Source organism: Notolepis coatsorum (genome assembly GCF_963971535.1).
Source record: "Notolepis coatsorum genome assembly, chromosome: 6".
NCBI lineage: Eukaryota > Metazoa > Chordata > Actinopteri > Aulopiformes > Paralepididae > Notolepis > Notolepis coatsorum.
In genome coordinates, this window is record NC_140170.1 from 115,434,962 (window position 1) to 115,454,866 (window position 19,905).

At 46.2% G+C, this 19,905-nt stretch overlaps 1 protein-coding gene across 1 annotated transcript in view; it reads left to right on the forward strand.

Moving 5' to 3' along the window:
* Positions 1–19,905, forward strand: part of LOC311229652 (dual specificity calcium/calmodulin-dependent 3',5'-cyclic nucleotide phosphodiesterase 1B-like) — a 133,815-nt gene that overhangs the window by 54,069 nt on the left and 59,841 nt on the right. Inside the window, exons 9-14 of the mRNA XM_084315729.1 lie at positions 876–955; positions 3,167–3,292; positions 4,106–4,207; positions 16,805–16,925; positions 17,599–17,680; positions 17,863–17,980. Coding sequence (XP_084171855.1) covers positions 876–955; positions 3,167–3,292; positions 4,106–4,207; positions 16,805–16,925; positions 17,599–17,680; positions 17,863–17,980 — 629 coding nt within the window. The remainder of the gene's footprint in view (positions 1–875; positions 956–3,166; positions 3,293–4,105; positions 4,208–16,804; positions 16,926–17,598; positions 17,681–17,862; positions 17,981–19,905) is intronic.

Sequence of the window (19,905 nt, forward strand, 5' to 3'; positions counted from 1 at the left end):
ACACAATCTTCCTCGATATTTAATCAATCAATGATATGAGTCAATCAAATGACTCATTCCAAATTCATCAAACTGAAGGTGACACTGAACATGGATGATTTGCAAAGGTTATATAAGGTAGGAAATGTATTCAGAACAACAACAGAAAACTTTACATTGCAATGTGTAATGATTTGTCTGTCCTCCTTTGATTGACAGGCTAGTAAAGGTTAGAGTAGAAGAACCACCAATTAGGTTCCCTGGTTCAGATGAAGAGAACAAGCCACAGGCTGTGGAAACAGGCGATGGCCATTAACACCAGTCCAGTGGAGCATGGTCTCACTGGGAAACCAGCCTTTTGTGTAACTTCTCCCTTCATATAACTGAAACATTTTGTCTCCCTTCCATGACTTTCTGTTCACTGAAGATTAGAACACGCTCTTCTTTAGACTCAGAATAACTGGCCTTGAACATCCAGATTGTGACTGATTTTATCTTTGTTCTCTCTCTCTCTCTCTCTCTCTCTCTCTCTCTCTCTCTCTCTCTCTCTCTCTCTCTCTCTCTCTCTCTCTCTCTCTCTCTCTCTCTCTCTCTCAATTCAATTCAATTCAATTCAAATGGCTTTATTAGCGTGACGTAACACTGTACATATCGCCCAAGCAAGTGTTTAAACATTGAAAAGCTAAACATTATTTAGAAAACAGATAGTAAATAGTAGATAATACAGTAGATAGAAGTAGAAAATAGAAAAAGAAAGCTGATTGTTACAGTAATGTCACAGGTTGAGGCAATGGACCTAGACTACACAGGTTCCTAATCCAGTAACACAACAAGACAACAGATGAAGGTCTAACAGAGGTAAATCTTTATTTGGAATCAATTCTATCTCCTAATAGACACCTCACTTGCCAGCAGCCAAATGCCAGTGCAGAGGCAGTGCCGAGACGCGTCACATGGCCGCAGCAGCCTATCTGAGGTTTAGGGGTGGTACCCTGGCCTACAGTACTGAACGAGAGATAATGGAGGTGCCAAAATGACAACACGTACACTACACACAGTTACTAACGCCAAAATGGCGGAACGTTTACACACGGTTTCCAAATGCCAAAATGGTTGAACATTTACACAAATGGCTAAATGGCTAAATGTACAAACAACAGGTGTCAAAGGTGGATTCTACGTTTTTACTGCTATACTTACTTTACATGCTCAGATGTTGAGCCACACAGGTCATGCACAGGTTTTATACTCTGTTTCACTACAAGCAACGGGCTAAACACGCACTCAAACAAATGCTTATAGTTACACAATGACATGCACAAATTAAGCTCTGCTCTGTGACTGGTTAGAATGGGGCACAGGGTACAGCTGCTACGGTCACAGAGGGATCCTTTCACTCTAATGGGGCACACGCAGAGGAATGAATTAAAAGGGAAACACACTAGGAAGTAGGAACTAAAATAACCTACCTAACGTGGGGATCATCCCTATGTTCCCCGGGTCCTATGTTCCCCGGGTCCTATGTTCCCCGATTGATTGATTAATTGATTGAACATTTTATACATTTTTATTATTTGATTAATTATTAATGTCCGCCTTGTTTCGAACTGCTTAAGCTTAGGCCCTCTTTCAAAGTTGGTTAAGGTTAGAGTTTGGAATCAGGGCTGGTGGTCTAAAATTTTCAATCAATCAATCAATCAATCAATCGGGGAACATAGGACCCGGGAACATAGACATGCTCCCCTAACGTGCACCTACACAAACACACATAAATGGTGACAGGGGAATGGGTAGGGATGAACATGAGGGGAGACAGCCTGCCCTAGTGAATAAGAAAGGGGGGAAATAAACAGTGGCTGCAGCTCTGCAGTGTGTAGCCCAGCCAACACTGTAGAAGTTGGCCCAACAATTACACACAGGACAGAACGTTATGAGGATAAGTGGCTACAGCTGCGCCTAATCACGTACCCTTTAGTCAATAATGTTGAATGTTCTAGGTGTAGGGACACACGTCACGTTCTTAGAAAATACTGTTTATACAGATCCCATACGGTTCATGTTGTGTTCAGGATACACTCATTAATCCCCAGTTTTTAGCTCTAGAGGTCCACAGTTTTCCAGAGGTTATCCACAGTGTGTATATATGCCACACAGTATAATAGAAAAACAACAGATGGTAAAAAGGCAGTTTTTAATAATGTTAGAAAATCTATTTTGGGAGTACTGCCCTATCAAAATGTGACATTAATACAAAACAAAAATTAACTATCATCAAATATAACAGCAACAACACTATCACTCACTGTCCCTCAGTGTATGGCAGGCGGCAACAGACTGTTGCTTGCTCACACCAGTAGGACTGCTAGTTTTCCTTCACAGGTTAAGAAACATTTGTTATTAAGATGTTTATACTTTTCACATTTAGTGAAAAAAGTGTAGCTCTGTTTTAGGTTAATTGGGGGTGCAATGACATCACAGCCTTTGCTCTGCCAGGTTTTCCTGTGTCTCTCACTCTCTCTTGTTCAATACCAAGGCTGTGCTCCTCTTGGCACTGCAGGGCTTGGTAATAATATGAAAGTGGGTCATTTTGTTGTGTGCCCAATGTGAATAGCTCTTTTTTGTATTTTTGGCATTAGGGGGTATTGCCCTAATTCTGCCTTGCATGCATGTTTTGTAGATGTACTGTAGGAGAATCTTACAGAACTCTGCATGCAGGGTCTCAGTGGGGTGTTTATCCCTTTGAGTGAAGTGTTTTATAAGTGGACCCCACACCTCACTACCATTATGACAATTGGGTCAATAACACACTCAATTAAATTCAACCTAATTTTAATTGGTATTTCTGTTATTTCTATATATATATTTTACTTCCTTTCATTAAATTGTTTAGCCAATTTCTATGCTACACATATTGCCAGAATACATTGATTTCACAATAGCATGTTTTTACCGGCTACACCACTCTCAATAATTTTGTAGAACAGTCATTTTGGAGGTCACTAAAACAGGCATACATTTTGGTTTTATTTTGGTTCATATGTTTATCAATGATCACTTATCTCTCTCTCTTCTCTCTCTCTCTCTCTCTCTCTCTCTCTCTCTCTCTCTCTCTCTCTCTCTCTCTCTCTCTCTCTCTCTCTCTCTCTCTCTCTCTCTCTCTCTCTCTCTCTCTCTCTCTCTCTATTAGGTCAGAGTTTGCTATGATATATAATGACAGGTCAGTTCAGGAGAGCCATCACCTCAGTGCAGCATTCCATCTGCTGCAAGACGACCAGATGAACATCTTCATCAACCTGTCACGAGAAGAGTGGATGTAAGGTTCATGATTCACCAGCAATGTAGACTGGCAATTATGGCAACTATTATAAGTTATAACCAATTATTAGGTTGTCATGATAAAACTAAGGGAAAACAACTGAACACACAGTGTCATAGATGCAAAACATCAGGGCAGATTCTCTAAACATGAGTCAGATAACTTTACAGTCACTGTCTTGGTCTATATAACTTATTGCAAGTATACTATTATATACTTATTGTTTATGTGTCTTGTAAGCCCATATGGGCTGGGCATACACCTGTATGTAAGACACGAAAATAAAAAAAACATGAAATGAAATCAAATCACTGTCCCAATATTCCTCTTTGTTGCTGTTGATTGACAGTTTATGATTATTGATTTAGGACACCAGTATGAAGACTGACCCTGTCAATTTAATAAGAATTACATTTGGACTGTGTACAGAGTATACCATAGTCCTGATGGGGTATTAGGCCTACCGTTATATAAATATGTAATGTCTATAAAAACCATATTAGACTATCTTTTTTATATTGACCTATTATATATTACATAGGCCTACAGTATAGATACTGTATATAACAGATAACAGTATCACAGCATTCATGGTATAGCTTAGCAGAGACAGATGAAGATATTGGTTAGACAGAAACAAAGTGGCCCTGATAGCAATCTATGTTACCATGGGAACAATCCACCAGGAGCTCTCTAAAGGTTATAACCCCAGCAAAATAGCTAGCTGCAACCCATCTTTACTGTGTGTGTGTGTGTGTGTGTGTGTGTGTGTGTGTGTGTGTGTGTGTGTGTGTGTGTGTGTGTTAATAGGGAACTGCGGTCGCTGGTCATAGAGATGGTGTTGGCCACAGACATGTCCTCTCATCTCGTCCAGGTCAAATCCATGAAATCCTGTCTACAGCAGCAAGAACGGTAATACTTCTTTAATAGTTCCACCTTTTCAGCTCAAAATAATTCTCTGAGATCATAAGCAGTCTGGCCTCCTCGTTGTTGTTGATCTATCTTTGTTGTTTGATTGTATGAATGAATGTATGTATGTATGTATGTATGTATGTATGTATGTATGTATGTATGTATGTATGTATGTATGTATGTATGTATGTATGTATGTATGTATGTATGTATGTATGTATGTATGTATGTATGTATGTATGTATGTATGTATGCATGTATGTATGTATGTATGTATGTATGTATGTATGTATGTATGTATGTATGTATGTATGTATGTATGTATGTATGTATGTATGTATGTATGTATGTATGTATGTATGTATGTATGTATGTATGCAGGGCCGCCTGGGAGAAATGCGAGGCCCTGTGCGAGATTTAACGCGAGCCCCCCCCCCCCCCCCCCCCCCCCCCCCCAAGGTTAAAAAATAAATAAAAAAATTATATATATTTTTTTTTCATACAGTCAACATATTCTTAAATAATAGCGCTGCACGAGGCGGGGCATGATACAGTCAACATATAGCAAAAGAGAGAGCGAGAGAGAGCTCCTGTTCTACAGTCAATATACAGTGTACAGAGAGAGAGAGAGAGAGAGACACATTGGAAAGAAATTGAAATGCTATTTGGCCCTAAACAGAGAGTACACAGTGGCAGAATACCTGAGCACTGTGGACTGAAGATCCTTGACTATACAGACTCAGCGAGCACAGCCTAGCCATCGAGAAAGGCCGCCATAGGCAGACTGTGTGTGTTAGAAAGAGAGAGAGAAAGAGAGAGCATGTGTGTTAGAGAGAGAGCATGTATGAGAGAGAGAGAGAGAGAGAGAGAGAGAGAGAGAGAGAGAGAGAGAGCATGTGTGTGTGTTAGAGAGAGAGCATGTATGAGAGATCAAAAAGGACAAAGATCAACACTTAAATCCAAAGAGAAGAGGGTCTATAGAGAAACCAAAGCAGCAAGGAGCCAATGGCCGACATCAGCTAAATAGGCTAGCCAGGTACTGTGACACACACAGCTTTGGCCAACGGCCCAACGCTACCCAAGCTACACAAACGACCAAGACATTCACACACAGCACATGTCGTATCTCCAAATGTTGTGAAGTAGCATATGTTTTGCCTGGAAAAAAACATCGTTATTAACAAAACATTCGGGAGGGGAAGGAAAGGAAGAGTGGGGTAATGTCATGACATTTTTATTAATCTTACCTGCACCAAGGAACGCAGGGCGAAAGGCCGTAACACAGGTCTCCACGTTGACGAAAGGCCTCTCGCTGTCGGGACAAAAATAAGCTGCTGCCAGAGCCTTGTCATGGTGCAGGCCCGACTACATCTTCTGTCAAAGATGATGTCGTAGTCAGAGTGCCAGAACCCCCTGCTATTCTCACGGCTAATGTCAATGGTCGTAGCACAAGCTAACAGCTAACTCAAGGCTAACTGATAGCATCAAACGAACGTTCCCAGCCGAGCGCAGCCGGCAGTTAACGTCGAAGCTAAACAGCTAACTGGCTAACAGTTAGCTCAACCAGGCTATCGCTAACCATTAGCTAACGCAGAAGCAAGCTATTCGGCTACATACAGCCAGGTGCTGACACCAGGCACACATGGCTAATGTCAATGGTCGTAGCACAAGCTAACAGCTAACTCAAGGCTAACTGATAGCATCAAACGAACGTTCCCAGCCGAGCGCAGCCGGCAGTTAACGTCGAAGCTAAACAGCTAACTGGCTAACAGTTAGCTCAACCAGGCTATCGCTAACCATTAGCTAACGCAGAAGCAAGCTATGCGGCTACATACAGCCAGGTGCTGACACCAGGCACACACCGTTAGCTACTAGTAGTACTATTAGCTAGTCGACCAGTTTGGCTCCAGAGAGAGAGAGAGAGAGATAGATCCACGGCGGGAATATAATAATAGTTGACTCACCATAACGCAGTATCAATGCGGCGCCAATGGTAAAGTTGGAAGGAGACTTTCTTGGCCCACGGTGTAATTTCTTCTGATCCATGCTGCTTTTGAAAAGACATCCACTGGCTGCTCTGAATAGCGCTGAATTATCTACCTCGTGTGTCTTCTTCTTCTTCTATTTGGTATATTACGGCGGACGGGAGAAGAGCCCGGGCCGGAAACACTATCCTAAAATCTGTAGAGCAGCAAAGCCGCAGAAACCGGAAAACTGCAGTCTGCAGAGCCGCAGAGGCAGGAACAAGTCAGACACATTCTACAAATGTGTCTAATGTGAAATATATAAGCATATAAGCAAAACTAGATTTTAGGTCTGTGATGAAAAAGGGCCTCGCGGGAAGGGGGGCCTCGCAAAAAAAAAAAAAAAAAAAAATTATTTTGCGAGGCCCCCCTTCCCGCGAGGCCCTGTGCGACCGCACTGCTCGCACACCCCCTGAGGCGGCCCTGTATGTATGTATGTACAGTGTAACTGAGGGGTACAATTCCCTGACTGTATTGAATAAGTATGGTATCATTAAACCACTACTGAGTTATGTACATTACTACTGGCCATACAGTACACATGTATATGAGATGAACACCCCCACAATAACACGGCTTCACAAGAAATACTGTTTAGAAGAATATTTATTAGAAGAGCACCAAGATTATCTTACATTATTTATCAAGATTGAGAGTTGCGCTTGTAAGGCGAATAATGTGCATGAATAGGTCAAGAGCGTAAGTCCATGAGCATATTACGCAGGAGATAATTAATACCACCTGTATCATAAGAATTATATATGGTACACTAGTAGGTCAGCTGGAGATAAGGGGGTTCCCTCCGGTTGTAAGCCAGCAGGGGAGAGGATTTGTCGGTAGCAAAAGTCTGGATCAGGATAAGGAGACTCCAGGTACAGGAGACAGTGCAATAATCCCTTGATCCGTAGACAAACAACAGCTATTCTCCGGTATGCAGTGCCGCATGGAGGAAAGCTAGCCAGCCTCAGAGTCCTAGAGGCGGGCTCGACGGTGCTCCTCACAGGGTAAATCCCACACGGTAGTGGGTGTAGACGATTCTCTGCTCCAACAGCCACAGGACCAAAGCAAATATAATCCAGCCGAAAAGGGCTCTGTAGTCGTCGGGGTAGGTTATCCAGTGTACATATCCACACGGTTCTCGTCTAGGGCTCCTCGGATGACGGCACAAGGTTAGGCCGCCCAGCCTGGATAAGCACACTAGCTCGGTACGATGAAACGTTGGTAATGCTGGTCACTGTAGAACGGTAGCCGCACGATACACTATACATAATAGACTATTACTTAATAATAGAATAGGTCGAACTCGACGATACAGCGTTAAACTCTGACACTTCAGCTATCAATTCGCACGCGGTCTCAAGGCTCTATTTCGGGGCAAAACGGGCCCACTTCACAGCACGTTGTATCGTGGTGTGAGGCTTCAACTTGTTACTAAGATTACTGCTGTATTCACCTGCGCCGTATTTATACGTAAGGTGAACAATCTAGTACCAGCCTTATTTCTGTCTCGTATTCCTGCGCAGAACCGGGCATGTTCAGGCATGTCTTAGCGGTGACTTTGAACTAGACATTGGGGGGTATGGCCGTGGCGCCTAGGGGATCGCTGTCCAATAGGAGAACGAATATTATGGTCTGGCCTGTACTAGGTAAAGGGATATTCCGTGTATATGTACAAAGAATATACAAGGGATATCAGACGATATACAAATACTATACAATATATCTCAAGTAATAAATATATATATTCGGTTTAATCTGACCCTTTGTAACAGCCGCCTCCTAATTAGTCTGCACCTAATTAGATAAGCAGAGACAGATTAACCGCACTGTCCACTACTCAATGTCCGTTGTGAGGAGTCGGGCAATTCACAAAGTCAGGGGGTCATGGTCGTCATCAAGAGAGTCGGGGAGCCTTGGAAACTCTATCAGCCTCGCCACGGGTCGGGTGTATGTCCGCCCCTGGACGAGCACTTCTGCCGCTCTGACCTTTCCGTCGGTACCAGTGATCACTTTGCTTACGCGGCCGGCCGGCCACATAGCTTGGGGTAGTGACTGGTCGATAATCATGACGACTGTGCCTTCCGTCAAATTGTCTCTTTCTTTTACCCATTTCTGGCGGGTCTGTAGAGACGGTAGATAGTGGAGGAGGAAACTGTTCCAAAACTTGTCAGCCAATACTTGACTGTACCTCCACATTCTTCGGCCGTTCGCTTCTTCAGGTCTGTACACTGTCTGTGGGAGCGCGGGGTCCAGCCGCCCCATCAAGAGAGTGTTGGGGGTGACTGGGTCGACATCTGCTACATCACTTGAGACGTAACCGAGGGGCTTTGAGTTCAATACTCTCCCTCGATCTCCGTGAGGACTGTCGTGAGGACTTCTTCCGCCACGGTCTGGGCCCCAAGCACGGCGTACAGGGCTGTCTTTATTGAACGTACTTCTCGTTCCCAAGTTCCACCGAAGTGAGGTGCATTCGGGGGGTTAAACTGGAAATCAATCTGAGCGGGAGCGAGGTGGGTCTTAAGTTCGGGGCCCATAGCTTGGAAGCTCTCTCTCAGCTCTCTTTCTCCGCCGTTGAAGTTTGTCCCATGATCAGACAATAATATAGACGGTTTTCCTTTCCACGATGTGAATCTCCGGAAGGCCATAAGGAATGAGTCCGTACTCATGGTTGGAAGGAGTTCTATGTGTATCGCTCGGGTGGTCATGCATTTGAATACAATACCCCACCGCTTCTCCGTCCCTCTTCCTTTCTTTACATACAGCGGGCCGAAACAGTCCATACCGGTGGAGTGAAAGGGCTTGTCGCCGAGTCGGAGGCGACAGGGGGGTAGGTCAGCCATCCGGGGTATACTGGGCTGTGCTCGCCACTTGCGACAGTCTAGACAGGTCCGCTGGAAGCGTCGTACTGCTTCTCTTCCTTGCAGTATCCAATAGCGACGTCTGATCTCCGCGAAGACTCTCTCTGCCCCGGCGTGGTGCACGTCCTCGTCGTATTTCTTTATGATGAGCTCTGTGACCTTGTGTCGGCTGTTTAAGACTATCGGGAACTTGACGTCATCCGTTAAGTCTGGGGCCCTCCTCAGACGACCACCCACTCTGATGAGATTATGGGCGTCGCTCTCAGGGGCCAAGTGGAGCACTCTGCTGTCTGACGGGACTGGCTTTGATCCCTGCAGACAGTCTAGCTCGTCGGGGAACGAGTCTCTTTGGGCTCGCTGTAGCAGAAGGAGTTCTGCTTCTTCGTAGTTAGCTGCAGTAATGTCAGTAGTGGACGGAACCTCTGGGTGGTGCCACAGGAATGTCTTTAACTGCGCACTCTCAAGGGTGGGGCAGTCGTCTATGTTGGGATCTGTGGGGACTAGTGTGTGTGTCAATCCACAGAACATAGATTTCTTCTTCTCTGCCTCCTCTTCACTCGCCTCCCGTGGGGTGGGTGTAGGCCACTCTTCTTCCGGGAGCTTGAGGAACTCGGGACCGTCACTATAGAGATTGTGACGTGTGAGGTCATCCAGGGACATTCCCCGTGTGATGACGTCGGCTGGGTTCTGCTTTGTGTCCACATACCTCCAGCATGCTGCTTCTGTTAAATCTTGGATCTCTGTGATTCTGACTCCCACGAAGACCTTGTATCTACACGAATCGGACTGGATCCATGTGAGTACGGTCATGGAGTCTGACCACAGGATTGTTCTTTTCACCGGGATGGTGAGTTCACGTTGGATTAACGTGGCGAGTTGCGCTCCTACTAGGGCTGCGCAGAGCTCTAGACGCGGGATAGATTGTTGCTTGCGGGGGGCTATTCTTGAGCGAGCCAGGATGAAGGCAGTATGTATTTCTCCTCCCTCCTCTCGGGCCCGCAAGTAGGCCACCGAACCGTAGGCTACTTCGGAGGCGTCGCTGAAGACGTGCAGGTCCATCTGACACGTCTCCGGCCTCACTGTGGGTGGGAAGTAGCTGCGGCGTATGTTGACACCTGGGAGCGAGCTGAGTTCTGTCTCCCACTCTCTCCATGTGGAAGCAAGGTGGTCGGGTATGGGATCGTCCCAGCCCTGGTCCTTGTCCCATAGCGCTCGTACAATCATCTTTGCCCTGGTGGTGTAAGGTAGAATACATCCCAACGGGTCATATTGTCTGGCGAGTGTTCTGTATACACTCCGTCTTGTGGTCGGTAGTGAAATCGACCTTCCCTGCTCCTTGGTCAGAGGTGTGTGTCTATAATGGAGCGAGTCTGTTTTGAAGCGCCAGACTAGTCCTAATGTCATTTCTTGGGCTTCTCCTGGGATGGTCGCCATCCAGGTCTCGCTGCTTGCTGCCTTGTCCTCTGGGGAGAGGCTACGCAATACTTGAGGGTCGCTGCTGGCCCACTGCCGGAGATCAAAGCCGCCTTTGATCAGAGAGGCGCGGAGCTTGAGTAGGAGGGCCTCGGCTTCTTCTGGCGTCGAGACGCTTTGCAGACAGTTGTCCACGTAGAAACTATTTCCTACACTTTGTCGGACCTCTTCATCAGCTGCTGGGTCCTCTGCGACGTGTTTTTGCAGTGCGAACGTAGCACAGCATGGGCTGCATGTGGTTCCGAAAGGGAGGACTTCCCATTGATAGATGGATGGTTGCTCATCCCCGATCCTCTCTCTCCATAAGAACCGCAGCAGGGGCTTGTCCTCTTCCACTAGTCGCACCTGCAGGAACATCCCTTTGATGTCGCCGCTGATGGCCACCTTGTTCTGGCGGAAACGTAGCAACACGCCTAGTAGAGAGGGGCCGAGTGTTGGGCCGGGCAAGAGCTCTTTATTCAGATTTTGTGATCCGATCTGGTAGCTGTAGTTAAACACAATACGATCTTTGCCGTTGTGGTGGACTTTGTGGTGCGGCACGTACCATGATTCGGTCGTCTGATCGGCCTCTTTAATGTCAATTCTCTTTATGTGTCCCGCTGTGATTAGCTTGTCAATCTCAGCGCGGTACACAGTAGCTTGAGCGGGGTCTCTGGCTAGGCGCCGCTCTGTGTTCGATAGATACCGCTCCGTCGCTTCTTTTGGGGCGTGGAAGGTAGGCATACCCTCTCGCCTCAGGAGTGGAGTTGCGTATCTCATCACTCCGTTGACTTTGACTCTCTGTGTCCCCTGCTCGAGGAGGGCTATGGCATAAATGTCTTCCTTGGAACGAATGTGTTTCTTTTCGTTCTTAAAGGGCATTGTCTCTAGTGTCCATAGCCTCTCGACGTGCTGTAAGAGGGCGGTGTCTTCTTCTGTCACTCTGGAGTGGAGGCAGCAAGTGGCTGCTGTTCGGTTGGGAGACCTGGAGAGGGGGCCTTGTAGTGTCCATCCTAGGCGGGTCTTGACTGCTGCTGGACAGCCTCTGGGCCCAGTGTGGACCCGGTCCATCGGGACGATGAGGTGTGCATGGTCGGATCCTATCAGCAGGGTCGGGGTGGCACCGTCTATGAGCGGTATAGGTAGTTGACGCAGGTGCACGTATTTGTCCATCAGCTTGGCGATGGGGTAGGTGTACTGCGACAGGCCTATGTCTTGGCTGGTGAAAGCGTTAGTGATCCTATACCGTCTCTCTGGCTGCCCGCTTGCTTGGATAGTGAAGGAGACGTTCTCACCCTTGATCGTCTTCAGGTCTCTTCTTATAGTCCGAATCGTCATCGTTTCTTCGCTCCCCCGCAGCCCCAGCTGGGCCACAGCGGACGCGAGGAGAAGGGTCTTTTCTGACCCGTCATCAAGGACGGCGTAGGTGTCCATGACCTTGTCCTCGTAGCTCAATGTTACGCGGACCACCTTCAAGAGCACCCGGGCGCCCCCGCTGCTGGCGGGGTCAATGTACATAACACTTGCCTTTGTGCTGCTTGAGGGTGCAGGCTTTCTTCTGTTACTGTCATGTAAAACGTCCAAGTGGGCTCCGTCACACCGACTACACCTCTTCTTTAAGCGGCACTCGGCTGCCATGTGACTGCGCGCACAGCGGTAACAGCGGCGGTTGGACTTTATCCATTGACTCACCTCGTCGGCGGTCATCTTCTTGAACGTGTCACAGTGTGACAGCCAGTGTTCCTTTTCGCAGTACTGGCATACAATCTTCCACTTCTCTTTCGTCGAGAGGGTGCTGTGGTTCTTGTTACGCGGTACTGATTCGGCTTGGTGCATGACGGTCACCAGCCTGCGGTTATCGTTTGATCTCCTAGGTCCCTCTCTGGAGCTTGGTACGCTCCGCACGAACGTATCCAGTCGTAGGCTGCTGACTTCTCTCGCCAGGAAGTCGGCCAGGTCTAGGAGGGATGGCTCGGGACCGTTGGGATCACGGTGGTCCTTTTGCCGCCTGAAGCGCTCTTGTCGGGCGGGCGGAAGCTTCTCTAATATTCTCTCAACATTAGAGTTCGCGTACAGTTCGTGCCTACCCTTTTCCTTTTGTGCCCCCAGCATCCCTACCAGGGATTGTACCTTGATAGAGAGGTCATCTAATGAGCGATTGTCTGTGGCTGGGGGTAGACGGTCAATATTCCTTATCTCTTGTATTACGTAGTCCCATATGGGTCCATAACGTTGGTTGAGGGCTACTAGAGCCGCGGTGTATGGGGTACTTGAGTTGGAATATGCCAGCGCTATATTATGCGCTCTGGGCACCTTCAGGTGCTTGAGTAGGATAGCATACTTGTACGTCTCATCGGGGACATCGGACATCATTGTCTCTAAGCACATTCGTAGCTCTGTGTACTGTGCTCTGTTCTCGTGTGTGAAGTCCGGGAACGTCGGTGTGCCAAGGTACGATGCCATGGATGGCTGGCACATCGGTGAGCGTTGGGGGAGAGGCCTCCTAGGCGAGTCTCCTCTTACGTGCTGTCGTGGTGGGCTGGTACCTGGCGGGTACCAAGGCCCGTGTACCCAGGTGCTGTTCCTCGGGGCTGGTCGTGCGTCAAGCTCACCCGTGAGTTGAGTCGGGGGTCTGTAACGCAGGGCCTCGGGGGTAAAGTCTGGGCTGTACTGGACCTCCTGGTCCTGTGGAGTACGATGCTGCTGTTGGGCTTGACTTTCCTCCTCTCCCTCTTCTTCTTCCTCTGCCAGGTCTTCTAGATCCTGTAATCGTCTATTTAGTCTCTCAGTGGCGTAGGCCGGTTCTTCCCTGTTGCTGGGTCTCGCATGGACCGGTCGGGGAGGGGGTTCGGAGACGTGTATAGGCTCTTTCTGTTGGCCGGGCTCCGGGTCGCTTGATCCGGTAGGGGAGGGTGCCCTAGACCCTTGTCTTGACGAGGCCCTGGAGCTCCGTGCGGAGGGAGGGGGAGTCGCCCTGGCAATCAGTTGCTCCATTATCTGCGCTTGTAATCGGTCGCGCTCGGCTTCGCGCTTGATGTGAGCGAGGTCGCGCTCTGCTTCGCGCTGGGCTTGGGCTGCGTCGCGCTGTGCATTGGCGGCTCCGCGCTGTGCATCGGCGGCGGCGCGCTGGGCATCGGCGCGGTCTCTTTCCATATTCTCTTCCGTCTGGAGGCGTCTGGTCTCCAGGCGTATGCGGTCGTCTTCACTCCTTTGCTGCGCCTGGAAGCGCTCTCGCTCGGTCGCAGAGTGTTCGCGTTCACTAAGGGCTTGCGCTTGGAGTTGCGCGTGGAAGCGTTCTCTTTGGTCTGCAGATTGTTCGCGCTCACTTAGTTGTTGAGCCTGCAGGCGGTCTCTTTCCATGGTAGAGTGTTCGCGCTCACTTTGGTGTTGCGCGCGGAGGCGCTCTTGTTCCATGGAAGAATGTTCGCGCTCGCTAAGCGTCTGTGCTTGGAGTCGATCGCGTTCAGTGGAGGCTGCCAGGGTGGCGATAAATGCCTGCGCCAGCATCTTGTCCGCCTCGCTGGGGGAAGACGCTGATGGAGGTGATCGGCTTCTGGCAGTGCTCGTTGGAGATCCGTTCTCCTGTCGCGCTCCGAGGAGGTCCATCTCCTGGGTGCGCGTCTCTTCTGGTGGTGGGTCGGGTTCCGTCCCTGGAGGGCTTTTTTTATCCTGGAGCTCTCCGGGGACTATCTCGTTGACGTTGGCGGGGGGTAAAGTCATGTCATGTCCCTCCTGGTCCCCCCCGTGAGCTTGGTCAGTTACGTTAGAACCCACTAGGGTCTCTACTGGCAGGGTCGCCTGGTCGGTAGGGTTTGACATACTTTTACTATCCGCTTTTTCCGCGTTTAACGTCTGTATAAAGCTAGGTAGTAGACTGGCAGCGTTGTCCTCTAGGTAAAGAGGTGGCTGCCGTCTGTGCTGCGGGCGATCTAGCTTAGGAGAACCGTTTGTGGAGTGTTCATCATTGGCCATGTCAATATTAATATTATATTAATATTACGCTAATTACCATCCGGCTCGAAGGACCAATTGTAACTGAGGGGTACAATTCCCTGACTGTATTGAATAAGTATGGTATCATTAAACCACTACTGAGTTATGTACATTACTACTGGCCATACAGTACACATGTATATGAGATGAACACCCCCACAATAACACGGCTTCACAAGAAATACTGTTTAGAAGAATATTTATTAGAAGAGCACCAAGATTATCTTACATTATTTATCAAGATTGAGAGTTGCGCTTGTAAGGCGAAGAATGTGCATGAATAGGTCAAGAGCGTAAGTCCATGAGCATATTACGCAGGAGATTATTAATACCACCTGTATCATAAGAATTATATATGGTACACTAGTAGGTCAGCTGGAGATACTAAGGGGGTTCCCTCCGGTTGTAAGCCAGCAGGGGAGAGGATTTGTCGGTAGCAAAAGTCTGGATCAACGAGGAATAAGGAGACTCCAGGTACAGGAGACAGTGCAATAATCCCTTGATCCGTAGACAAACAACAGCTATTCTCCGGTATGCAGTGCCGCATGGAGGAAAGCTAGCCAGCCTCAGAGTCCTAGAGGCGGGCTCGACGGTGCTCCTCACAGGGTAAATCCCACACGGTAGTGGGTGTAGACGATTCTCCGCTCCAACAGCCACAGGACCAAAGCAAATATAATCCAGCCGAAAAGGGCTCTGTAGTCGTCGGGGTAGGTTATCCAGTGTACATATCCACACGGTTCTCGTCTAGGGCTCCTCGGATGACGGCACAAGGTTAGGCCGCCCAGCCTGGATAAGCACACTAGCTCGGTACGATGAAACGTTGGTAATGCTGGTCACTGTAGAACGGTAGCCGCACGATACACTATACATAATAGACTATTACTTAATAATAGAATAGGTCGAACTCGACGATACAGCGTTAAACTCTGACACTTCAGCTATCAATTCGCACGCGGTCTCAAGGCTCTATTTCGGGGCAAAACGGGCCCACTTCACAGCACGTTGTATCGTGGTGTGAGGCTTCAACTTGTTACTAAGATTACTGCTGTATTCACCTGCGCCGTATTTATACGTAAGGTGAACAATCTAGTACCAGCCTTATTTCTGTCTCGTATTCCTGCGCAGAACCGGGCATGTTCAGGCATGTCTTAGCGGTGACTTTGAACTAGACATTGGGGGGTATGGCCGTGGCGCCTAGGGGATCGCTGTCCAATAGGAGAACGAATATTATGGTCTGGCCTGTACTAGGTAAAGGGATATTCCGTGTATATGTACAAAGAATATACAAGGGATATCAGACGATATATAAATACTATACAATATATCTCAAGTAATAAATATATATATTCGGTTTAATCTGACCCTTTGTAACATACAGTATGTACTGTATGTATGTATGTATGTATGTATGTATGTACTCTTGTATGTTTGTATGTATATATGTGTGAATGAATGTATGTATGGGCTGTATTTAGGATAATTTAGAATGTTTATGAAAAGGTCTATAATCCAATGACTTTAAGGCTTCTTCTCTGGGGGACCCACACTTTACCAAAATCAATTTAGCATTCTATTCTCTACTGTATTGTGTATGTTAATACACTAGAAACGACCTTACAATACAGGGACTTAAAGGAATACGGCAACATTATGGGGAATTCACTTAGCGTCTTCTCCAGAGTCAGACAATAATATAGACACCAGTTTCCTCTCTGGCTGCATGCTAGCCTAGCTCAGCACAAATTAATGGAAGTACCGATACCGGTAGCCTAGCTTAAACTCCGGCAGAGGTGTTAGTTGGTCAATGCCTAGACTAACCGGTAGCCTACTGTCCGCTTCCATTCATGCTATACTAGGCTAATGTGCAGCTGTATAGATTTCTAATGAACGCACAGAGATGAAACTGGTACCTATCTTCTTGTCTCACTCTGGAGAAGACGGTAAGGAATTTCCAATAATATTGGTGTGTTCCGTCGCTTTCTCCAGAATGACATGAAGGCCCATATTGGTCTCGTTGAAAACCCACCTGAGGGGATCAAACATCCCTGCACTGTGGTGTACTGTAGTGCTCTGTGATTTGCTGCACTTCAAATACTGGGTATGATGAACATTCAATGCAGATCCAGACATATAAAACACAGTACTAGTGTATTAGATTGCAGATTGTGGCTTTATACTGATTAAGGATTTAAACTACTAGTTCAAAACAAGTACAATAAAGAATCATCTACAGTATGTATCACCAAATAATGGTTAATCCCCCTCAATAGGGTTGACAAACCCAAGGCACTGTCCCTACTGCTGCACACGGCTGACATCAGCCATCCAGCAAAGCCCTGGGCGCTGCACTCTCGCTGGACCAAAGCTCTGATGGAAGAGTTCTTTAGACAGGTAGGACCACAGATCTCAAGCTCTGAGATGCTCTGTCCCATCAAGCTCTGACTGTGTGACTGATAAAATAATAAGCTAAGAAAATAAGCTTTAACCCACTCAATGCTGTCTCTCCTTACGGTCCTCGCTATTTTCTCTGTACAGCCTGGAAATAAAATACTTCAGCAGACTCAAAGCTGTACAATTTTCAAGCCGTACAAATCACGTTTTCTGAATGCACATTAATTGTAATGATCCAAGTGTATCTTCTCTGTTTACCTTCAGCACAAACAAACTATAGCTAGGTGAGTGGTGGCCATCAGACCAGGCAACAAAATATACCATATAGGAGTATTGACTGCCCATGATTTGTGTGAGTGCTCTCTCTCACATGCTGTCGCTGCCTGGCTACACTCTCTCTCTCTCTCTCTCTCTCTCTCTCTCTCTCTCTCTCTCTCTCTCTCTCTCTCTCTCTCTCTCTCTCTCTCTCTCTCTCTCTCTCTCTCTCTCTCTCTGTCTCTGTCTCTCTCTGTCTCTCTCTCTCTCTAGTTGAAAAGAAAATCTCTGCCACAGCGTTCTAATCTGTTGTCTTCAGGTGAAGAACGGAGGAATCGATGGAATGACCTTTATAAGTTATTTCCGATCACGCATCGGATGCCCTTTAAAATGTCTTCTCTCTCTCTGTCTTTGTGAGGGCGATAGAGAGGCAGAGCTGGGCCTGCCCTTCTCCCCTCTGTGTGATCGAAATAGCACCCTCGTAGCAGAGTCACAGATAGGTAAGTCACACTCACATCTCACAAGAAAACCAATTAGTACCACTATACTAGATGGCAGCTACGATGAAGGAAGGCCAGTGTGAATTGTGTCATACTACTCTACCTGTCATTGTTCTGGTAGAGGCTCATTCAAGGTGTTACACCTCAGACTCATGGTAATCAAGTCACCTTCGCTCTTGCAGGTTTTATGGACTTCATTGTGGAACCTACGTTCTCTCTGCTAACGGACATGGCTGAGAAGATCGTTATTCCACTGGTGGAGGAGAATCCTGGACCACCTGACCCCCGCAACAGACACAGGTGACCTGCATTGGCCCCTATTCAAGCGTTCATTGTATTGTATGAAATATTGTGATCATGATATTAATCAAGACATGGTACAAAAGATTAGTTCAATAAGAGAAGCTGCATAAACAATTCATTAGTTGGTTTCTATATAGCCATGCCTCATAATGAATAAGAAAGAAAGAAAGAAAGAAAGAAAGAAAGAAAGAAAGAAAGAAAGAAAGAAAGAAAGAAAGAAAGAAAGAAAGAAAGAAAGAAAGAAAGAAAGAAAGAAAGAAAGAAAGAAAGAAAAACTGAAAGACACATGCACGTACACACATAGAAGTGGTATCCTACCCCTGCTTATATAAGTGGTATCCTACCCCTGCTTATATAAGTGGTATCCTACCCCTGCTTATAGAAGTGGTATCCTACCCCTGCTTATAGAAGTGGTATCCTACTCCTGGTTATATAAGTGAGCAGGTGTAATGCTGTAACTGAGGAACATAGTGTGTTTGTGACCTTGGATATATTGAAAATGAATTACACTTTATGTTTTATTGTACTTTATATGATGTCTTGAGGGCACGTTTGTTTGATGCAATGCAGAGCAAACAGCCTGAGTTACTATGGTCTGACGAAACTGAGAAGCTGGAGTGTCTCTTTCTGAAGTGTCACAGCTTACAGACAAACCCAACCCCAATAACACAGACACAGAAGGCAAATAACAGTACAAAAAAAAATGTAACTACCAAAAGGGTATATTTAATAACATAGAATAGAAGGGATAGAATCATCAGGGTTTAGGAGGAAAGTCTGGGGAACAAAACAGTTCCTCAAAAATACAAAAAACATGAAGCCAGGGGCCAGGCGCAGGGCAGAGCAAAACACGAGAAGCCAGGTCAGGAGCACAGAGCCGGTGGCAGGAGTCAAGCAGGGAAAACTGCAGACACAAGAAAAACAGAAATAAAAATCATGCATATACTAGCAGAGCAGTAAATCACAATAGAATGGCTAGAGTCTAGATTAACTGTGTAGCTGAGGCTACGATCTGGCAGAGTAGTGAAATCTGGCCCGGGTCTTTTATAGCAGGGCTAATTGATGAGGACATGACCAACAGCCGATAGCCTGACTCTACTCCTGTAATCCGAGAGAGAAAAAGAGAGAGAACTTAAAGCCAGCGCAATTAAATAGACATTAAAACTGCTAGTTTTAGATTTCTTAAATGATAACTTTGCTCATTTGGACCTTAGACCCTATTCACAGTCTGTCTGCCATGTATCTGAAACACAGAGACCATAATTTCACTGATTGGTCCAGTATTGAGCTAGCTACTGTACAATTTCCCTGCAGGTTCTCACTGGGCTGGAATAGCAGACAATTATAAATCCTTTGCAAAAGCAACGATAAATATTATTTTCTGAGACTGGAAATTCAGGGTGTATTCTTACTGGTCTCAGTATACATTACATACAATACATACATACATTCATACATACATTCACACATGCATATATACATACATAAATACAACAGTACATATTTACAATCATACATACAAAAGTACATACAAAAATACATTACATACATACATAAATACATTCATACAACAGTACGTACATACATTCATACATACATACAGTACATATATACATACATTAATGAATTAATAAATATACACATTACATAAGTTCATACATACACATACATACATACATACAACAGTATATGCATCCATTCATACATAAATTAATTCATACAACAGTACATACATACATTCATTCATAATACATACATACATACATACATACATACATACATACATACATACATACATACATACATACATACATACATACATACATACATACATACATACATACATACATACATACATACATACATACATACATACATACATACATACATACATACATACATACATACATACATACATACAT